Below are 18345 nucleotides of genomic sequence, written 5' to 3'. Positions count from 1 at the left end.
CATTTGATACTTTGTTTCATTAATTCAAATCAATGTGTAAAATGATTTTATGACTATCTGTCAATTTGAATTAATGAAACGAAATATTAAATAATTTTTAAATTTTTGATTTGTGCATTAAAAATTTTAAATTCAACGGTTTGATCATTGAAATTTGATATAGAACATGGATTATTGAACACCTCACACACATACATACACACACGCACATACATATATATATATATATATATATATATATATATATATATATATATATATATATATATATATATATATATATATATATATGGCTAAAACCTTAATTTGGTCCTTTATAATATTTTAAAGTTGAAATTTAATCTCACTTTAATTTTTGGATTCAGTTTAATCCCACCTATTAAAAATGTTAGCAATGTTTGTCTTCCGTATAAATTTCTCAAACGTCGTTTAGGAGTGTCCATGTGATTAAGAATTACAGGCGTAATTGAGAATCACGGGCGTGATTCTCACGGCTCTTAGCAGATTTTTTTTATGTAATTCACACTGTGAGAATCACGTAATCACAGGCGTGATTGAGAATCACGGGTATAATTAAAATGGAACTAAATTGAAACTTCAAAATATTATAAGGGACCAAATTAAGATTTTAGTCTATATATATATATATAATATTTTTATAATTTTACAAAAAAAATTCGTCAATTAAACCTTCAAGAACTTTAGAATTATAAATCCCTATAACTTTTTATAAAAAAAAAAAACTCCTAATATAACACAATTAATTTAATATGAAAATTTATACAATTTTATAAAATACATTAAAATTATACTTCCTATAATTTTACTCCCTTTATTATTTTCAAATTTAGATCTATAAACCCTTAAAACAAAGTGCATGCAAATTTTGTTATTTTAATTATTGATAAATCCCAAAAAAAAAGAATGCTAACTTCTTTTAATCATAAAACTCGATTCTAAGATCGTATTTCGAAAAAACCAAGCCTCTAAAATAAAAAATGGCATTTTATATGATTAAAATTGTTAAATTAATATCTACCAAACAATTTAGATTAATAAAATTTTGAATTATTTAAATCTTGAAAAAAAAAACCCTCAAAATACCAAGTAATAACGTGTCTTGATATCAATTAACTAAATGATAAAAAACCTTTTAACTACCAAATGAATTGACACTTTTTCCATTGATTCTTTCCCAATTAAATTGATTTTATGTTGCTTTAATTACAAAATGAACTAATTCAAATAAAATTATCAACCTCAGCAATCGAGATTCATGCAAAAATACAAAAAGGAAAAATAATGATTATACATACAGCAGTTCAACACAGATTCCCCAAAGAAGATTCAAATATAAATGTATGAACTAAATTATAATACGGCAAACTGCAAAATAGTAATAATTTAGTGTTACAACTAACCACGAGTTCTAAGTAGCTGAGAACTGCATCACGAGACTCTTGATGCAGCTATAAACATATCAAAATTTACGGTAAGATTTACCAAATATACCTCTCAGCTACACAAAAAGCTTATCTCTAAAGTTATCTATAAACCACTAATATAGTTATGACTTCCTAACTTTATTTGGGCGACCTGCTGCAGAGTCATTCTCTCTGGACCTGGTGTTTCTGCCCCCTCTACCATGCTTCCCTCCCCTGCAAAGAAATGAAACAAGAGAATGAGTAGACAATGTGTTACTAACATTTCAATCTCTACAAATTTAATGCTTACGTTAAACAAAAGAGTTTAATGACTATGCACTAATTTACACTAGCAACCAATTACAATTCCATGTTGGTATGATTGATTAGTTATTTATAATAAAAGTTAACAAGGTCACCATGCATGATATCGCACTGTTAGTACATAGTCTATTTTCTCTTAACAAAATTGATGTAATATGTTGCTTGTTAGGGACTAAAGAACATAGTATTTACAGTTTTCAGAGGAAAAAATTGAATAATTTAGTATAACTAAAAAGCAACATATTTTCTCGAACCACAATTATATTTACGCCAAAAATAAGAGAGGAACCAAGACTTGTTCAAGTCAAATTCATATAAACGGTTGAAAGATTTACCTTCCTCGGTTATTTGTACATCCTCGGAGCTTTCCTTGATTACCACGAAGCAGGCTCCAGTATTCTCTCTCAGCCTCACCTGAAATCACCACACACAAGAAAAGCTATCAGGTTAACCAATATAAATTAGACTGTCAGTATATGTCAATTTAGTACTAATCTCTGCAACAATATAAATGTCCTAATCATCTACCCTCATCTCCTTTCATATTTCCTAAACACACATGGGAAGAGAAAACAAACGGAACAAAGAAAGAAACAAAATATTGACAATAAGTTTTTTAGAAACAACCAGCTCATATGACTCGTAAATAATTAAATAGTGATAATGACAGGAAAATATAACTATTTAGAGAGAGTAATTTTGTTGATCAAGATATTTACCAAATGATAAACAGGAAACAAAAGCATGAATAACTGTTTTTAAAAAATAAATTAGATGTGAAACAAACCAGTCACTGGATCTAGTGTAGCAATATAATTCTTCACAACTAAGCCCTCCTTTTCAGAAAGAACAGCAGCAGCACGAGCTTTCTGAGCAGCTTCAGGTTCTTCAAACCGAATGTATCCAGACTCGTCTCCAATACTGAAATCAATGTACTGAGCAGGCAAACAAAAAGTATCATTTTGAAGGTGCAAAAAACTCCAAAAAGGAAAAGAAAAAGGTGACACTTATAACTAGTCATAGATAGCTGTAAAACATTGGAAAAAAATGAAAACAAAAGGCATAATCATAACAAAATATAGACACCAGCTAGAGAAAGGGAGAACACCCAATTACCTTCACAGTACCAAACTTCTCAAAGACAACCTTCAAATCCTCACGTGACACAACATCCTTGTTGTCTTTGTCAGCAGCAGCAGATTTTTTTCCATCAGTTTCTTTGCTCTTTTCTTCACCTTCAGTCTGCTTTCCTTCACTCACCCCTTTGTTTTCTTTATCATTGTCAATATTTTCTGATATCTTTTGATCACTTTCCTTGGCAGCAATTTCAGATGGATTTTGTTGATCTGTTTTGGAGACATCACTGTCATTGGCTTGTTGATCAGTGTTATTTTGCTCCGAAGGAACTTCATCAGCAATACTCTTTAGTTTGAAGGCTATAAGTACGCCTTTTGGGTAGCTGTGATAAACACAAACACAATCAGTTGACAACTTTTTTTTTTGTTCTGTGGTAGGGATGGGGAATAGAAGAATTGTCAGTATCTTACTTTGCTTCTGCATTAGTGTTATTCTGCTGATCTGAATCCACAGGTAGACGAAATTTTTCATGCGCTTCTAATTCTTTTTCTCTCTGTGCATCAAACTCCTTTCTAAATTGGATTTAAACATAAATAGTATTAGACAATGTGAATATGTAGACAGTCTCTCATTCAAAAATTCTCATATTAGAACAATATCAAACATTGCAAGCTAAATGTAGTAAATTCAAATTCAAATTTTAAATATAGTGATACCAAGAGCACCACTGGCTTTAAAGCAACTACCATCAATTTACATTTTTGTTCTCCTTTTCTCATTACAAATTACAAATTACAAATATCAAAATAATTGCAAATCTTATTGCAATATAAGTTTTTTACATAGAAATTTGACAGAAAGTATTGGATTATACTCCCTTTCTTTCCCTAACGTAAGAAATTATTCTAATATACAGAAAACATTAACATTTTTTTTTATTTTAATTGATCAATGGTCAGTGACTCTATTGAATCACTATAAGACTCCTTACTTTGGCTTTAATTCTAGCTCAGCCCCCGCATAGACCAGACTTTGCTTCAGAAATTTTTCCATTTCTTCATCAGATGAGAACTCAATAAGGGCGGTGCCACAAAAGAACCTTTTGTCCCCAACATGGCGAGGCAACCGAATACTGTTAACCTAAAACAAAAAAACAAGAATTTATCATTTTTGTTACATAAAATAAAATAATTACCAAGAGTACCTCCTACTTTGTAAATAAATAAATAAATTATCCTTAAAAGAAGATATAATCTAAAGCATGTAAAGATTAACCAGTGGAATCAAATGCTAGAGTTTATCTTTAAAAGCTGAAGACAATATGTTTATAAGAAGCATGGTGATTGTGCTCTACTTGCATATCGAGATTTAATGAATTTTTATACAGTTTTCTATCCAGTTGTCAAATACTGTGCATCAAAACCAACATAAGGGAGAGGTACCATAATGCTCTCTAGCTAAAATGTTATACCATAAACAAAGGCACATTAGAACCAATGCTATTATTACCTTGGTATATTGACCAAAGAATGTCTCCACATCTTCAAGCTTCACATTGTATTCAAATGGTGATGCAGCAATTGTTCTTATCTCTACCTGCTCAATTACCTCTTCTGGCTTCAGAAGTTCAGTAGCCCTGCCAACTTTGCTCCCTGATAAATTCAAATAGACAGTATGAGATAAATAATTTATAATTTATAAGTAACATGTGATCATTCAGCATAAAACTTGCATCCAAAATTAAAAACAAAACATTTTCATAAATTCAACTGATCTTCCATTGACCAATATGTGGTTAAACAGATATCATTTTCATTGTAGTCTCAACCCTTCAAGAAAAAAAAAGAAGACTTAATTTATGACGATCTGCTTCCTCTTCCACTCACCTAAATAAACCCTAAAATGTTTCAAAACGATAAAAAAAATGTCATAACCATTACAAGCAATTACCACAAGTTATATTTCAATAGCAAATTGCAAAGTAAGTGGCTCATACTTCATAATAATATACTGAATATAGCTTTGCATATTGCTACATGCCAGGGCAAAAATAAATCACTATCTCCAAATCTAAACTACGCAGATAACCGAAAGAATTTATACAACTAACATTCGGAATTTGCAGTAATCTAGATTCTTTAACTATGAATACACAAATACATAACCCATTGTTTCAAACTGCATTTCTCACAAAACAAAACACAAGTGCTTAACACAAGAAACTAACCATCTTCTGAGACTCTGAGCGAAGCCGAATTTCTCAAAGCTTGAGCAACAGCTTTTACAGTTTCTTCAGTCACCTCGGCTGATTTATCATCCCCCAGATTAAGATGCTTTCTCATTCGATTGAAAGAGCAAATCAAAGCCAAACTAACCACTGGGCAGTTGCAGTAACAGTCAAAACCAACAACATTGCAAAATGCAAACAAAAACACACAGCTACATGTTTGGTTGGAATAAACAGGTTTTAATTAAACCAAAACAATAATAAGAAAACCCACAATGTCAATTTCCCCTGTTTGGCATATTACCATCGAAGAAGAAAAAAAAATTGATCACAACGCCAAGAGTAATTTAGGCATATTCATCAATCAAAATTAAAATTCCTGGCTATTTTTTGTGAAAGAAAAAAAAAACAAAATGTACGGACTACAGAGTTCAATTCTTTAATCACTTTAGCGAAACGCTATAAACTGGAAACAATTTAAGGATGAACCAAACGCGGAATAAAAACGAAGCATACTTCCATCTTCGCTTTCGGTGACGGTTTTCTTGAGAAAATTGTCTCGGGGAAGGTTGCTATCACTGAAGTAGAACTCCACCTGTTAGGGAACAAAACGCAAACGAGGTTGACTAAACACTGTCGTATAGAAGAGCAAAACGCGAAAACGACTGGTACGAACCTGTCGTACGACTTTCTTCACAGTTTCCTCGTCGAGTAACGCGGTCGCCATTGTTCAAAGGAAGATCAAAGAGGCGATTTCAGAGAGAGAGAGGGAAAGAGTATAGGGTTTTTGAGATATTTGGTAATGTATTTCGTTTCTTTCTCTATCATTTATATATTTATACACAAATTTACGTTCAAATTTTGGAGCGTGATGATATCTTCATTAGTTTTCAAAACAGCACTTTTATATGATAAATAAATAAATAAATACTTAATTAATTAATTAATCAGTTAAAATTTATTAGTTATGTAATTAACTTGATAATATTTAAATTATTGTTATTTATTGAAATAGAATATTATCATCTAATTGGAAAATTGTTTATTTGACTTCTTGAATATTTACATGATACTAATTTTATCTATTAAAACATTATGATGGTTAATGAGATTTTAAAGGTTTACAAACAAATAGATGCGGATGATAATGTTTAAATATGATAATAAATATTTTTAAATAAATAAGATGTTTTTAGAGTTATTTTGATGATATTTATAACTATTTTTATTTTAAAAATCAACTGAATTCAATAATTTTTATATAATTAAATTTAATTATATAAATTTTAGGTATTGAATCAATCATGTATTTTTGAAAAATTTGTCATAAAATTGAAGAAAAAAAATAACATTGTTAGAAAAGGATTAAAATGATTGAGATTTAAAAGATAAAAAATAAAAATGGAATATAAAATATAAAGAATTAAAAATAAATCCCACAAATAAGTTAAATAATAAAAATATAATTTAATATGTATATATAATATTTATATCTATATCATATATAAAAGATATACCACTTTTTTCTCTTTAAATAAGACTCATTCATATTCTTTAATTTATTTCAAATATTTTATTTTTATTCTTGTTTATCATTCTATTAAGATATTTTTTTTAGTTGATACATATTATCTTCTTTTATAATAATTATTTTATCCCACTAAATAAAACTATCATTTTTATCTTGTTAGTAAATTTTGTTATTATTATTTTTTAAATATATTAAATAAACATGTCGATGCAAGAGTACCTCTTTCTTTTTTTTATCATATCCATATTTATAATTTATAACAATATATAAAAGAGATACACTTTTTTTAATGTTCATTTTTAAAAAAGTCAATTATATTCTATTTTATATTTTAATTTTTAATTTACTAATATATATGTTAAAGATGAAATAGAAAAAGACATGTATAAAAAAAATGCTCAACCATTGTTTTACTGAAGAAAAAAAAAAGTATTCATCCATTTAAAAATAACTGCCTACGATATTTTTCATTTTTTTCACAAAGACACTGAGTGTCTTTTTTTTTTCTTAAAATTCTTATTTGGTCTCTTATAATATTTTTTTGCAATAATTTAAATTATTGCAATTTGGTACTTTCGTCCAAATTATTTAAACGGAGTTAACTGTTGGCCATGTGGATGCCAGGTGGATGCCACGTAGATGCCACATAGATGGATGTCAAATTTCTTGAAACACCTGGAACCAGAACGGCCCGTTCTGGTTGCACTCCTGGTGTGTAAATTTTGTACCTAGAATGGGTCGTTCCAGATGTAAAATTTACACACAAATAGTGTAACCAGAACGAGCGGTTCTGTTTTCAGAACGGGTCGTTCTGGTTCCATTTTATTTTCAATTTTTCCCTTTAAATTTTTAGAACTAGAAAAATTGAAAATTGAAATTGTTTCGTTTTTTTTAGTTCTTTAAAAATGGGATAAAAAAATGAAAATATGAATCGTGCAAGGAAAAAGACCCAAGGTACAAAGCATTTCAAACACCAGATTTGGTAATATTGTCAATGGGGATTGATAACTTCAATTTCTAAACATTTGGGCTATACAGTGTATTATTAAGGACGATGCAGTGTATCACTAAGGACAATAGTAGCAGGTTTTATTTCATTGTTAGTCAAACGGGAGTGAATCACTTACTACCAAATTGACACTATACAATCAAGGATGAAACGAAACGATATTTCCCCTTGAAGTCATTGACGATGTACCCCAACAATAACAACCTGTTCTTAAGGAGGTACAACCTGAATTTTTGTGGTTTAGGGTTTTCCTTCAGCGTTACCCAGATGATTTCCTTTCTCAGTAATTTCTTTGAACTTTTTTAGTATATGTTATGTTCTGAATTTTTGTTTTCAGTTTCTGAACCATGTTTCTGTATTTGAATTTATTATATGTTATGAATTTTTATTTTCAAATTTTGAATCACATTGTGGCATTTTGGTCAACGCATGCATGAAGTTGGCGTTCTGGAACCAGAACGACCCGTTCTAAAACCAGAACGGCCCGTTCTAAAACCAAAACGACCCGTTCTAAAACCAGAACGGTCCGTTCTAATGCACTCATGGTGTGTTAAATTTGAATTTGGAACGGCTCGTTCCAGTTGCAAAATTAACACATAATATTTGCAATCAGAATGGGCCGTTCTGGTTTCAGAACGGGTCGTTCTGGTTCCAGGTGTATTTATGAAATTTGGCGTCCACGTATGCATCTACGTGGCATCCACCTGGCATACACGTGGTCAGTAATTAACTCCGTTTAAATCATTTGGACGGAAGTCCTAAATTGTAATAATTTAAATTATTAGGAACCAAATTGAAACAAAAAATTAAAGTGGAACTAAATTGAAACAAAAAAATATTATAAGGGACCAAATAAGGGTTTTAACTTTTTTTTTTCTTCTAGTCAATAGATAAAAGGGAATATCATTTTTTAATTTTCACTTTTCTTAAGACGTATTTACCTTTAATAACCACAACTTTTCTTTATTTGTTCATCTTCTTATTTGTCATTCTTTTTTCTTTAATAACCGAAACTCAACTTTAAATAAAACTTTGTTAAAATGTATACATAAAAAACTTAAAATGTATTCACTTTCTTTGTATTGTAACTACTGTAATTCGTGTATTAAATTGAACTCATTCTCTTATTTTGATTTTACACTTTATTTTTTATTTAAATAAAAAAATGTAAAAGTATGAAATATCTCAATCTGATTAATATAATATAAATTATACAATGGTCTTGAAAGAGAGACATAGAATTGGAGTAATAAGGATAAAATGGATTTCAATCTCCCACTATCATAACAACTAATAAATAATATTTGTTAATAAAATAAGTATGATATAAATTATTTAAAATAATAATTATATATTTATGTTGTTAAATCGACTTAAATCTTGTAAGTTTTTCTTAATTTAATTCAATTAAATATGATATAAAATTGAATTAATATATATATATATATATACATATATATATATATATATTTTGTTGTCATTAAGTTTTAATCTGTAGTTGTCTATATTTCTAAATTACTATTCAAAATAATAATTTTATATATTAACTCTATAAATGAATCATAATTAAATTAATTATAATTTTAAGAATATTTTTTATTAACTAAAATTAATTTATATTATTTGAAATTAATTCATACTAATTAAAATATAATGAAAGATGTAATATGAAATTTTTCCAAGACAATAGTTATAAATAAAAGGGTGTTAAGATTAATGAAATAAATTAATGAGTGTTTGGAAGAAAAAAAAAGATTAACGATAACTTTTAATATACATTAAAAATTTTACATTCATGTTCATGTGCTTTTTGAAGTTTAATGAAAATACACAGAAGGGCAGTTGAATGTGTGTGAACGAAGAATTTTAAAATCATTTTCACAAACGTGCTTCTTCCCGTCTGAAAGTAAGGTTATAAATGCTTTGACGAAAATGCAGAATTGGTTAATAGAAGCCTTGCGTCTAAAGATCTATAGTCTGCTCAAGAATAGTTTCTTGAACTCAACAAATATAACTTGGTTTATATATGATTCAAAAATTAAGAAGTAATAAACAAATTTTGATAGATTAGTATAAGCAAAAACTACATTTTTAACACAGATAATAATGCACATAATTTTTATACTAGTTCACTCGTTCTGAGCTACGTCCAATCTCCTTCAACTGAAGGGTTTCACTAATCACAACGGATTACAAGTATTCTTAACCACTTCTGGTTCGTCAACTTCACTCGTTGACGCTAGTATTCTTAAACCACTTCTGGTTACCTAAGTATTCTCAATCACTTCTTGTTCGTCAACTTCACTTGCTGACGCTAGTATTCTTAAACCACTTCTGGTTACTCAAGTATTATTTCGCTAGCCTCTTCAGGCTTTACAGACGATGATTATTTTGAGTGTATTTGTAACTATCACAAAGAGAATGAAATAGTTTCTACACTCATTAAAGTTTTCAACCCTAGTTTTACAAGAATGTGTTTAGAGTGTGTATGTAACTTTCACAGAGAGGATAAAATGATTTCTACACTCACTAAGATAGGCTATCTTAGTTTTACACTGATATTCAACTTTTTCACAAAAAAAGAAGTAAGGTTGTTTTGACGCTTATTTTGCCTCTTTTTTTGTTGCTACTCTCTTCTTCTTCTTTTCTTCTCAGGTCTTGATATTTATAGCCTTGTGATAGATCTGCCCGTTATTTGAATTTAAATATGTCCGTTGAGGCGGTGCTTTCCGTTGGTGCAGATAACCGTTCGTTCATGGATACACAGATCTTCTTCATTTAATGCATTTGATTTTGCATTAAATGTTTTGCTTGTTAAATCTGTGTCACGTGAAGTTCCTTGCATAATTTGCTTCCTTTTGTTTTTTACTTCAATCATGACCTAGGTATGTTTGTCCTTTTCCTATCATTGTAGCTGCGGAGGCGTTGCCTTTCTCTGAAAAGTAGGTGTACTTGCCCTGACACACAACTTTGACTTGTGAATTCACACTCTTGTATTTTTCTTCTTTTTTTATATCTTTGATAACTCCGTGCACTTTTCTTATAACCAGAGATGATGTGTGATCTTCCTCATTGTGACTAGCGGATTCTAGATGCTTTTCATCATGCTTCGTTTGCGTCTGGGAGAATGAGTCTTCGTCTAAGATTTAGACTTTGACTTTCATTTCGTCTTATTAGTCTTGAGGATGAACAACTCTTATTCCGTCTGGAATGCTTCTTCATCTTGGATTATTCAACGACTGATGTTTGTTTTGTTGACTTGAGTATGTATGATTGACCTTTTAGCTTCGTCTGATGTTTATTTGTTGCTTGAGCCAATTTTGTCTTGGTCTTGCTTTGCTCTTGTTTTTGATTTATACTGCGCTCTGGATTGTTCTTGGCGTATCTTCGTTTGGTATCTATTACCGTCTGATATTGATACTTCTATTATTTGGCTTTGTTTTGTCGGATCCTTATTTTGCTCGACTCTACTTTATGCTTTAGTTTTTCTTGTTATATATCTGAAACACTACTTCATAGATTAGTAATAACAATATGTATTATATTTGTCATATTCAAAATCTTGCTGGGAATTGTTTCTTCTGACTTAACAATCTCTCCCTTTTTGATGATGACAAATATAATCTATCAAATCGTTTCAGATATAAATTCAGATATAATATAGTTTCAAGCAGTTTATTCAATTCATATATCAGTTTGATTTCTGGATTTTCTAAATGTTCAAGACAGGGGTGCTCTCCCCCTTAGTAGATTATTCCAATATAGATAGGGTTGATAGATTCATTCCTATTTCTCCCCCTTTGTAATCATCAAAAGGAATAGGGGTTGATAAGTAACAACTTATTATTCACCTATCAACTTCATGCCTAGCCTATCTCTTAGCCAGGTGTATCTATCTTCTTGAAGAGGTTTTGTAAAAATATCAACTAATTATTCCTCTATTTTGACATATATCAGATCGAAGGTTCATTTTTGTACATGATCTCTAATGAAATGATGTTTAATTTCAATGTGTTTAGTCCTAGAGTGCAAAACGGGGTTTTTAGAAATGTTAATAGCAGCAGTGTTATCACAAAGTACAGGAATACTACTTTCATAAATGTCGTAGTCTTCCAGTTAATGTTTGATCCAAAACAACTACGTAAGGCAGTGTCCTGCGGCGACATACTCAGCTTCGCAAGTTGATAAGGCAATCGTGCTTTGCCTTTTGCTAGTCCATGAAACCAAGCAGCGACCAAGAAAGTGACACCCTCCACTAATGCTTTTTCTCTCCCATTTATCCCCTGCGTAATCTACATCACAATAACCTAACAGGGAAAAATTATGGCTTCTATAGAAGCTAATTCCTAGGTTAGCTATTCCTTTAAGATGTCTCAAAATACGTTTAACAGCTTGTAAATGTACCTCCTTAGGTCTTACTTGAAATCTGGCACAAACGCAGACGCTGAACATGATGTCAAGTTTGGATTCCGTTAGGTATAAGAGTGAGCCTACCATTCCTCGTACATGGTTCTATCTACCTCTGGTGAGTCTTCGTCCAGACCAAGGGTTGTGGATGGATGCATTGGTGTCTTCATAGGTTTTGCATCATCCATCTTATATTTCTTTAATAGCTCTTTTGTATACTTCGTATGATGAATTTTGATTCCTTCGTCTGACTAGACAATTTGAAGTCCTAGAAAGAACTTCAGTTCTCCCATCATGCTCATCTCAAATTCATCCTACATAAGCTTAGAAAACTCTTGACAAAGATTATCATTAGTAGCTCCAAATATTATGTCATCTACATAAATTTGAACTATTATGAAATTATCTTTTATTTCTTTCCTAAAAAGTGTGCTGTCAATCTTTCCCCTTATGAAAATATTGCTTCTTAGAAAGGAGCTCAATTTATCATATCACGCTCGTGGTGCTTGTTTAAGTTCGTACAAAGCTTTGTTTAACTTGAAAACATGAGATGGGAGCAGGTCGTTTTCAAAACCAGGGGGTTGGTTTACGTGCACTTCTTCTGAAATTGTTCCATTTAAAAATGCGCTTTTAACATTCATTTGATACAATTTCATACCAGTGCAAGTAGCGAAGGCAAGTAATATTCTAATAGCTTCTATTCTAGCAACAGGTGTAAAAGTTTCAGTAAAGTCTATACCTTCCTGTTGCAAGTATCCTTTTGCGACTAACCTTGCTTTGTTTCTTACCACATTTCCGGATTCGTCTAGCTTGTTTCTGTATACCCATTTTGTGTCGATCTATCTTTTGGTGCTTGCACAAGCTTCCAAACGTCATTTTTTTGGAATTGAGTGAGTTCTTCTTGCATGGCTTGGACCCAACTTTCATTTGATAGGGCTTCATTTGTGGTTTTTGGTTCAATTTGAGACAATAGAGCGATTTGTGCTTGGGTTTTGAATGAGCTTCTTGTCCTCACTGCATTTTTTGCTTCGCTAATGATCTGCTCTTGAGGATGATGTGACTTCATCTGCCAATTTTGATTTACAGGCTCTCTTTCCTCTTTATCATCCTGTTGGGCTTCAGTTCTTCCAGACTCATCTTCCCTTGACTGATTTTTATTTACCTGCATACTTTCAAAGAAGGTTCCTAGCTTTGATATTTCTTTATCAAGCTTGTTTTCGTCAAACATAATGTGAATGGCTTCTTCAATAGTTTTGGTTCTGTTGTTGAAGACTCTATAGGCTCTCGACCTTTCAGAGTATCCAAGTAGGATACCTTCATCGATTTTTCAGTCAAATTTTCCTAGGTTATCTTTAGTGTTTAAAATAAAGCATTTGCATCCGAATGGATGAAAGTATGATATGTTGGGTGCTCGTCCCTTCCACAATTCATAGGGAGTTTTCTTCAAGATAGGTCTAAGATATATTTTGTTTTGTATATAGTAGGAAGTATTAACTGCTTCTGCCCAGAAGTGTTTGGGAGTTGAAAAATTGTTTAGTAAGATTCTTGCCATTTCTTGTAAAGAGCGATTCTTTCTTTCTACAACTCCATTTTTCTGTGGAGTTCTAGGAGTTGAAAAATTTTGTTTAATTCCATTTTCTTCATAAAAATCTTGAAATTGCTCGTTTTCAAATTCTCCCCCTTGATAACTTCTTATAGATGCAATTGATATTCCTTTTTTGTTTTGAACTCTTTTATAGAATACATGGAATACCTTGAAAGACTCATCCTTGTGAGTTATAAACAACACCCATGTCCATCTAGTATAGTCATCAACAATAACTAGTCTGTATCTTTTACCACTAACGGATGCAGTCTTAGTGGGACCAAATGGATCTATGTGGAGCAGTTCAAGAGGTCTTGAGGTGGAAACATGATTTTTACTTTCAAATGAACTTTTAACTTATTTCCCCTTTTGACATGCTTCACATAGGCTATTTGATTGGTACACAAGACTCGGTAGACCTCTTACGAGGTTATGTTTTTTCAGCTTTGAGATTAATCTCAGGCTTGCATGACCAAGCTTCTTATACCACAACCACTGGTTTTCAAATGATACTAGACAATCAATATTTTGATCTTCTAGTTCATTAGGCATTATTTTGTATAAGTTATTGCATCTGTTAGCTGTAAACAATATAGACGAATCAGTTTGACTAACAATGCATTTATCTTTGTTGAAAGAAACTTCGTAACCGCTGTTGCATAATTGACTTATACTCAGCAGGTTATGTGTTAATCCTTTAACGTATAGGATGTTATCAATGGTGATAGAGGAGTTTATACATATTTTACCTATTCCCATGATTTGTCCTTTCTGTCCTCCTCTGAATGTGACTAGGCCTCCTTTTTCTGACCTGAGGTCTAGGAACATAGACCTTTCGCCCGTCATGTGTAGCGAGCAGCCACTGTCCAGGTACCATGACTGGACACTTCTTTTTCTTGTTGAATAAATCTGCAACAGGTATTATTTCAGTCTTTGGTACCCAAATGGATTTTGGTCCATAAATGTTAGTGTTTGAGGTTTTGGAATACCCCTTCTTATGCATGTGAATGCACTTAGACGTGAAATGCCCATTATATATAGGATATGCATATGTACTTGCTTTGTTTTCATATTCAGAATCAACATACCCTAGCCCAGACATATCATTTTTACTTTTGGAATATTTCAAGAGATTTTCAAGGTTCTTAGTTCCTAGAGTAAACTTTGATAAATCAGATTTTAGTATTTCAATTTCTTCAAGTCTTTTCTCTAATTCTTTCGATAGTTTAGCATTTTCATTCTTGACCAAAAGATTTTCTTCAACTAGTTCAGAAATTCTTTTCTTCTGTTCTTTATATGTAGTAGAGATTGTTAGAAAAGAATGGCACAATCCAAGAGGGGGGGTGAATTGGATTCTATGACACTTTAAAAATTTCAGAGTATTTAGGATCTTTATTTCAATTAAACTTTTCTAAAAATGAATTTTCAATGAAGTTTCTTAAAGACTTGTTAATGAAGAATGAATCCTATATGTTTTCTTGATTAACAAATAATGAAGTTCAAAGATAATATCAATATGTAATGCTTTGATTCAGTTTAGACCAATGTTATTCATGCACACATATTAATCAAGAACAATCTTCTTTAATGCACAATCAAGAAATTACACAAAGTAAAAGATAAGAGTAAGAGAAGATTGCACAAGTCTTTTATCCTGGTTCAGCCACTCCACATGTGACCTACATCCAGTCCTCAATCATAACCTGATCAAGATTTGTTCCACTATCTTAATGAAGAAGGTTTACAAGCATACCACACATGCATATACTCTTACATTCAAGATAACCACTTTCTTGACCTCAAGAAAACACCCCTTGTAGAAACCCACTACAAGAATTCCTTACCACTTGAGAAACCCTCTCAAGATTTACAAGTATTCACAAAGAATTAAGGAACGAATTCACCTGGAATTCAGAAGCAAATCTTAATCTCTTCCCTTTCAAGAATGTGATGATGATGATGATCCTTTCAAAGTTTTTCACAAACGTTTTTCTTCTTGGATTCACAAAGAAAACTCTCCAAGATTGTCACAAAGACTTCACAAAAACGCTTTTCTAAATTTTATTCTCAATTCTAACTCTGTTCTGAAGTTTCAAAAAGTTCAAACTATTTATAAAAGTTTCAGAACCAGATAATCAATTATTTTAAAGAATAATCGATTATTTTGTTCTTCAGGTTTTCTGGAAACCAACCAAGAACAATTTAATCGATTATTTTGCTGGATAATCGATTATTCCAGAGAGTCATTTCTGGGATAATCGATTATTTCACAAATAATCGATTATTGCAGCAAGGCATCTCTTTTTGCCTGTTGCTGGAATAATTGATTATATTTAATGATAATCGATTATTTTGAGTTAGTTTTCAAAACTTTGTTTTAAGTCTCAAAATAACTTTTTAACCTTTAAACTCGTCATCATACACTCCCTAATCAGATTAGATATAGATTTAGCTTATGCACATAGCACACACAAAAGATAAACTCAATCAAAACAATTTTATAAACTATCACTACTACAAAAAGCACATTTTACATCGGTTGTTTTAGGCATTTTACATCGGTTTTGAAAACGATGTAGATTCAAGCGATGTAAAAAGTGCTAGAACCGATGTAAAATATGGCATATTTTATAAAATAATTTCGTGTTGCATTATCCTAATAACAGTGTACATGTAGTGGCACTTGTTTTACTTAAATTGACAACAAATCAAAATTAAATTCTTCTGCAAAAACATTTCAAATCATAAAACACAGTAAAATTGATGCAGCTTTAGAATAAAGCAAATTACTTGTTATTAAAAATAAACTTTGTTCTTCAATTATAGGCATCATTTTCTTGAAGTACAGTTTTAAATTTGAAGGTGTATTTCTTAATTTAACACCAAGGACAATAAAAGCCAAAAAAAACTCACAAAAACATAAATACAGGTGAAACCAAAGTCATGATACATGCATACAAAATTGTCTACAAAAACTGCACTTGATCCCTTAGCTGGTCAAGTAGTGTGCTCCCAATTAATCCAGGTCCAATAATGCCCATTGCTATGGTGGTTCTTGAGAGATAAAATCTGGAATGGAAAGCTCATAAAATAAGAAAAAAGTCATTAAATTTTAAATAAGAAAAAAAGCATTAAATTTTAAATAAGAAAAAAGGCATTAAATAAAAGATGTAACAAAATAAGAAAAAAGGCATTAAATTTTAACATCATCGTCACATAATAATTTAAATGGAAGAAATAAAATTACTCAATTTTCAAGTTTCTATTACATGATAATTTAAATGGAAGAAATAAAATTACTCAATGCAATTCAAAAATCACGTTATAATATCTCATTTTCTTAATCTTCTTTTATATCCTTAAACAGAGTGAAGGTCTAAGCATACCACAATCAATTCTGCAAATTCATTTTGACATTCAAAGAAACTTTTGACTCACATTTATTCAAAATCAATTCTGCAAATTCATTTTGATTCAAAATGAATTATATTAATGCATATCTAAATACACTAACTTTAGCTAGAATTTGCGTTACATCAACATTTCTACATTATTTTTTTTTATGAAATCACTTTTAAAATTCAAAATAAAAAATCCAAACAAATATTAATCATTTTACTTCAAAATCAATTTTAACTCCAATAAATTTTTCAAATGCTCCCCAATCACACAGAAAATCTAACAATTCGCTATTAGACCACTTTAAGTTGGAAATTAGTTACTCACGGGTCAATCTACAAGCTCATCGGAAGTTTCTGGTATAAACTTGGTACAAAATACATTTGCAATATGTCTTGTGTCAATTGAATGTAAAAGTTTTGGGCCAGAATAGCTGCAAATATTGATCTGCGAAATTTCAGGAAAACAATTCAATGCCTTCTGCTGGTAGAACAGACCAAGACAATGTTATAAACCAAAAACAGAAAGGTTGGAATCATTTGCTCCTTGACTCTGTCAATATCTATGCTACCTATTGAGAGTTAGGACTGAACTTGTCAAACTAGTCATGACTCATTATAAATTATATCTGACAATACATGACCTAAAACAACCAAAGTATACAAGACAACACTACATGTTACATAAAATAAAATACATGCCATACCCGTGTATCATCTGATCCAGATATCAACAATGAACCATTGGAATTCCAAGCCACCGCATTGACACAGCCATGGTGGCCCTATTCAAATCACGAGCAGAAAGGATACGCAACAAAAGTAAACAAACAAAATGAGAATGTATAGATTCATTTTTGGGCAATGGGAGAGGGGATGCACAGAAATGAAGCAAAACGGTTGTAAAAACTTGAAGAGAAAGTTCATTGAAATCTATGGGTAGTGACAACATTTATAAGAAAGTCGTTACTATGCATGCCTTTTTCAAGAAGATAAGTCTAATAATATAATATACAAAGAATGTCAGCGTAGTGAGAACACAGAACCACTACATCAGAATGCCATTACCTTCTCTGATCACTCAAGGCACTTGAAAAAAATATTTATATATTCCTTCAATTATTCAATCTTCTATCAAAATCCTTAATAGCAAATACTAAAACCACCTAAATCAATATGCACGTTACGATAATACAATAGAATCAACACGAAGATAAAAACATTGCACTCCAGCATTTCTCAATTTCAAGTTCCTACTAAAACACACAGATACATGTATATGACGAACAACATTTAGGAAGCATATTCACGCGGATGCTATTCCTATTTCCTATTCCTACTAACATTTAGGAAGCAAGGGATT

The 18345-nt window shown here is 31.0% G+C and overlaps 1 protein-coding gene across 1 annotated transcript; it reads right to left on the bottom strand.

Annotated features, from left to right (window-relative positions):
• Positions 1-1273: 1273 nt before the first annotated feature.
• Positions 1274-5877, bottom strand: LOC109805903 (la protein 1). The gene is made up of 10 exons (XM_020368188.3): positions 5729-5877; positions 5569-5647; positions 5053-5202; positions 4335-4477; positions 3817-3965; positions 3296-3397; positions 2865-3207; positions 2536-2683; positions 2084-2162; positions 1274-1658 (listed from the first exon to the last, which is right to left on the bottom strand). Exons 1-10 carry the CDS (start codon positions 5777-5779, stop codon positions 1568-1570), a joined length of 1335 nt encoding a protein of 444 aa, XP_020223777.1. The 5' UTR covers positions 5780-5877; the 3' UTR covers positions 1274-1567.
• Positions 5878-18345: the final 12468 nt, after the last annotated feature.

Source organism: Cajanus cajan, chromosome 9 (assembly GCF_000230855.2).
Source record: "Cajanus cajan strain Asha chromosome 9, NIPB_CcT2T_4, whole genome shotgun sequence".
Taxonomy (NCBI): Eukaryota; Viridiplantae; Streptophyta; class Magnoliopsida; order Fabales; family Fabaceae; genus Cajanus; species Cajanus cajan.
Note: the sequence above shows the minus strand (reverse complement) of the source record. Positions and strands in the feature narration are given on the sequence as shown.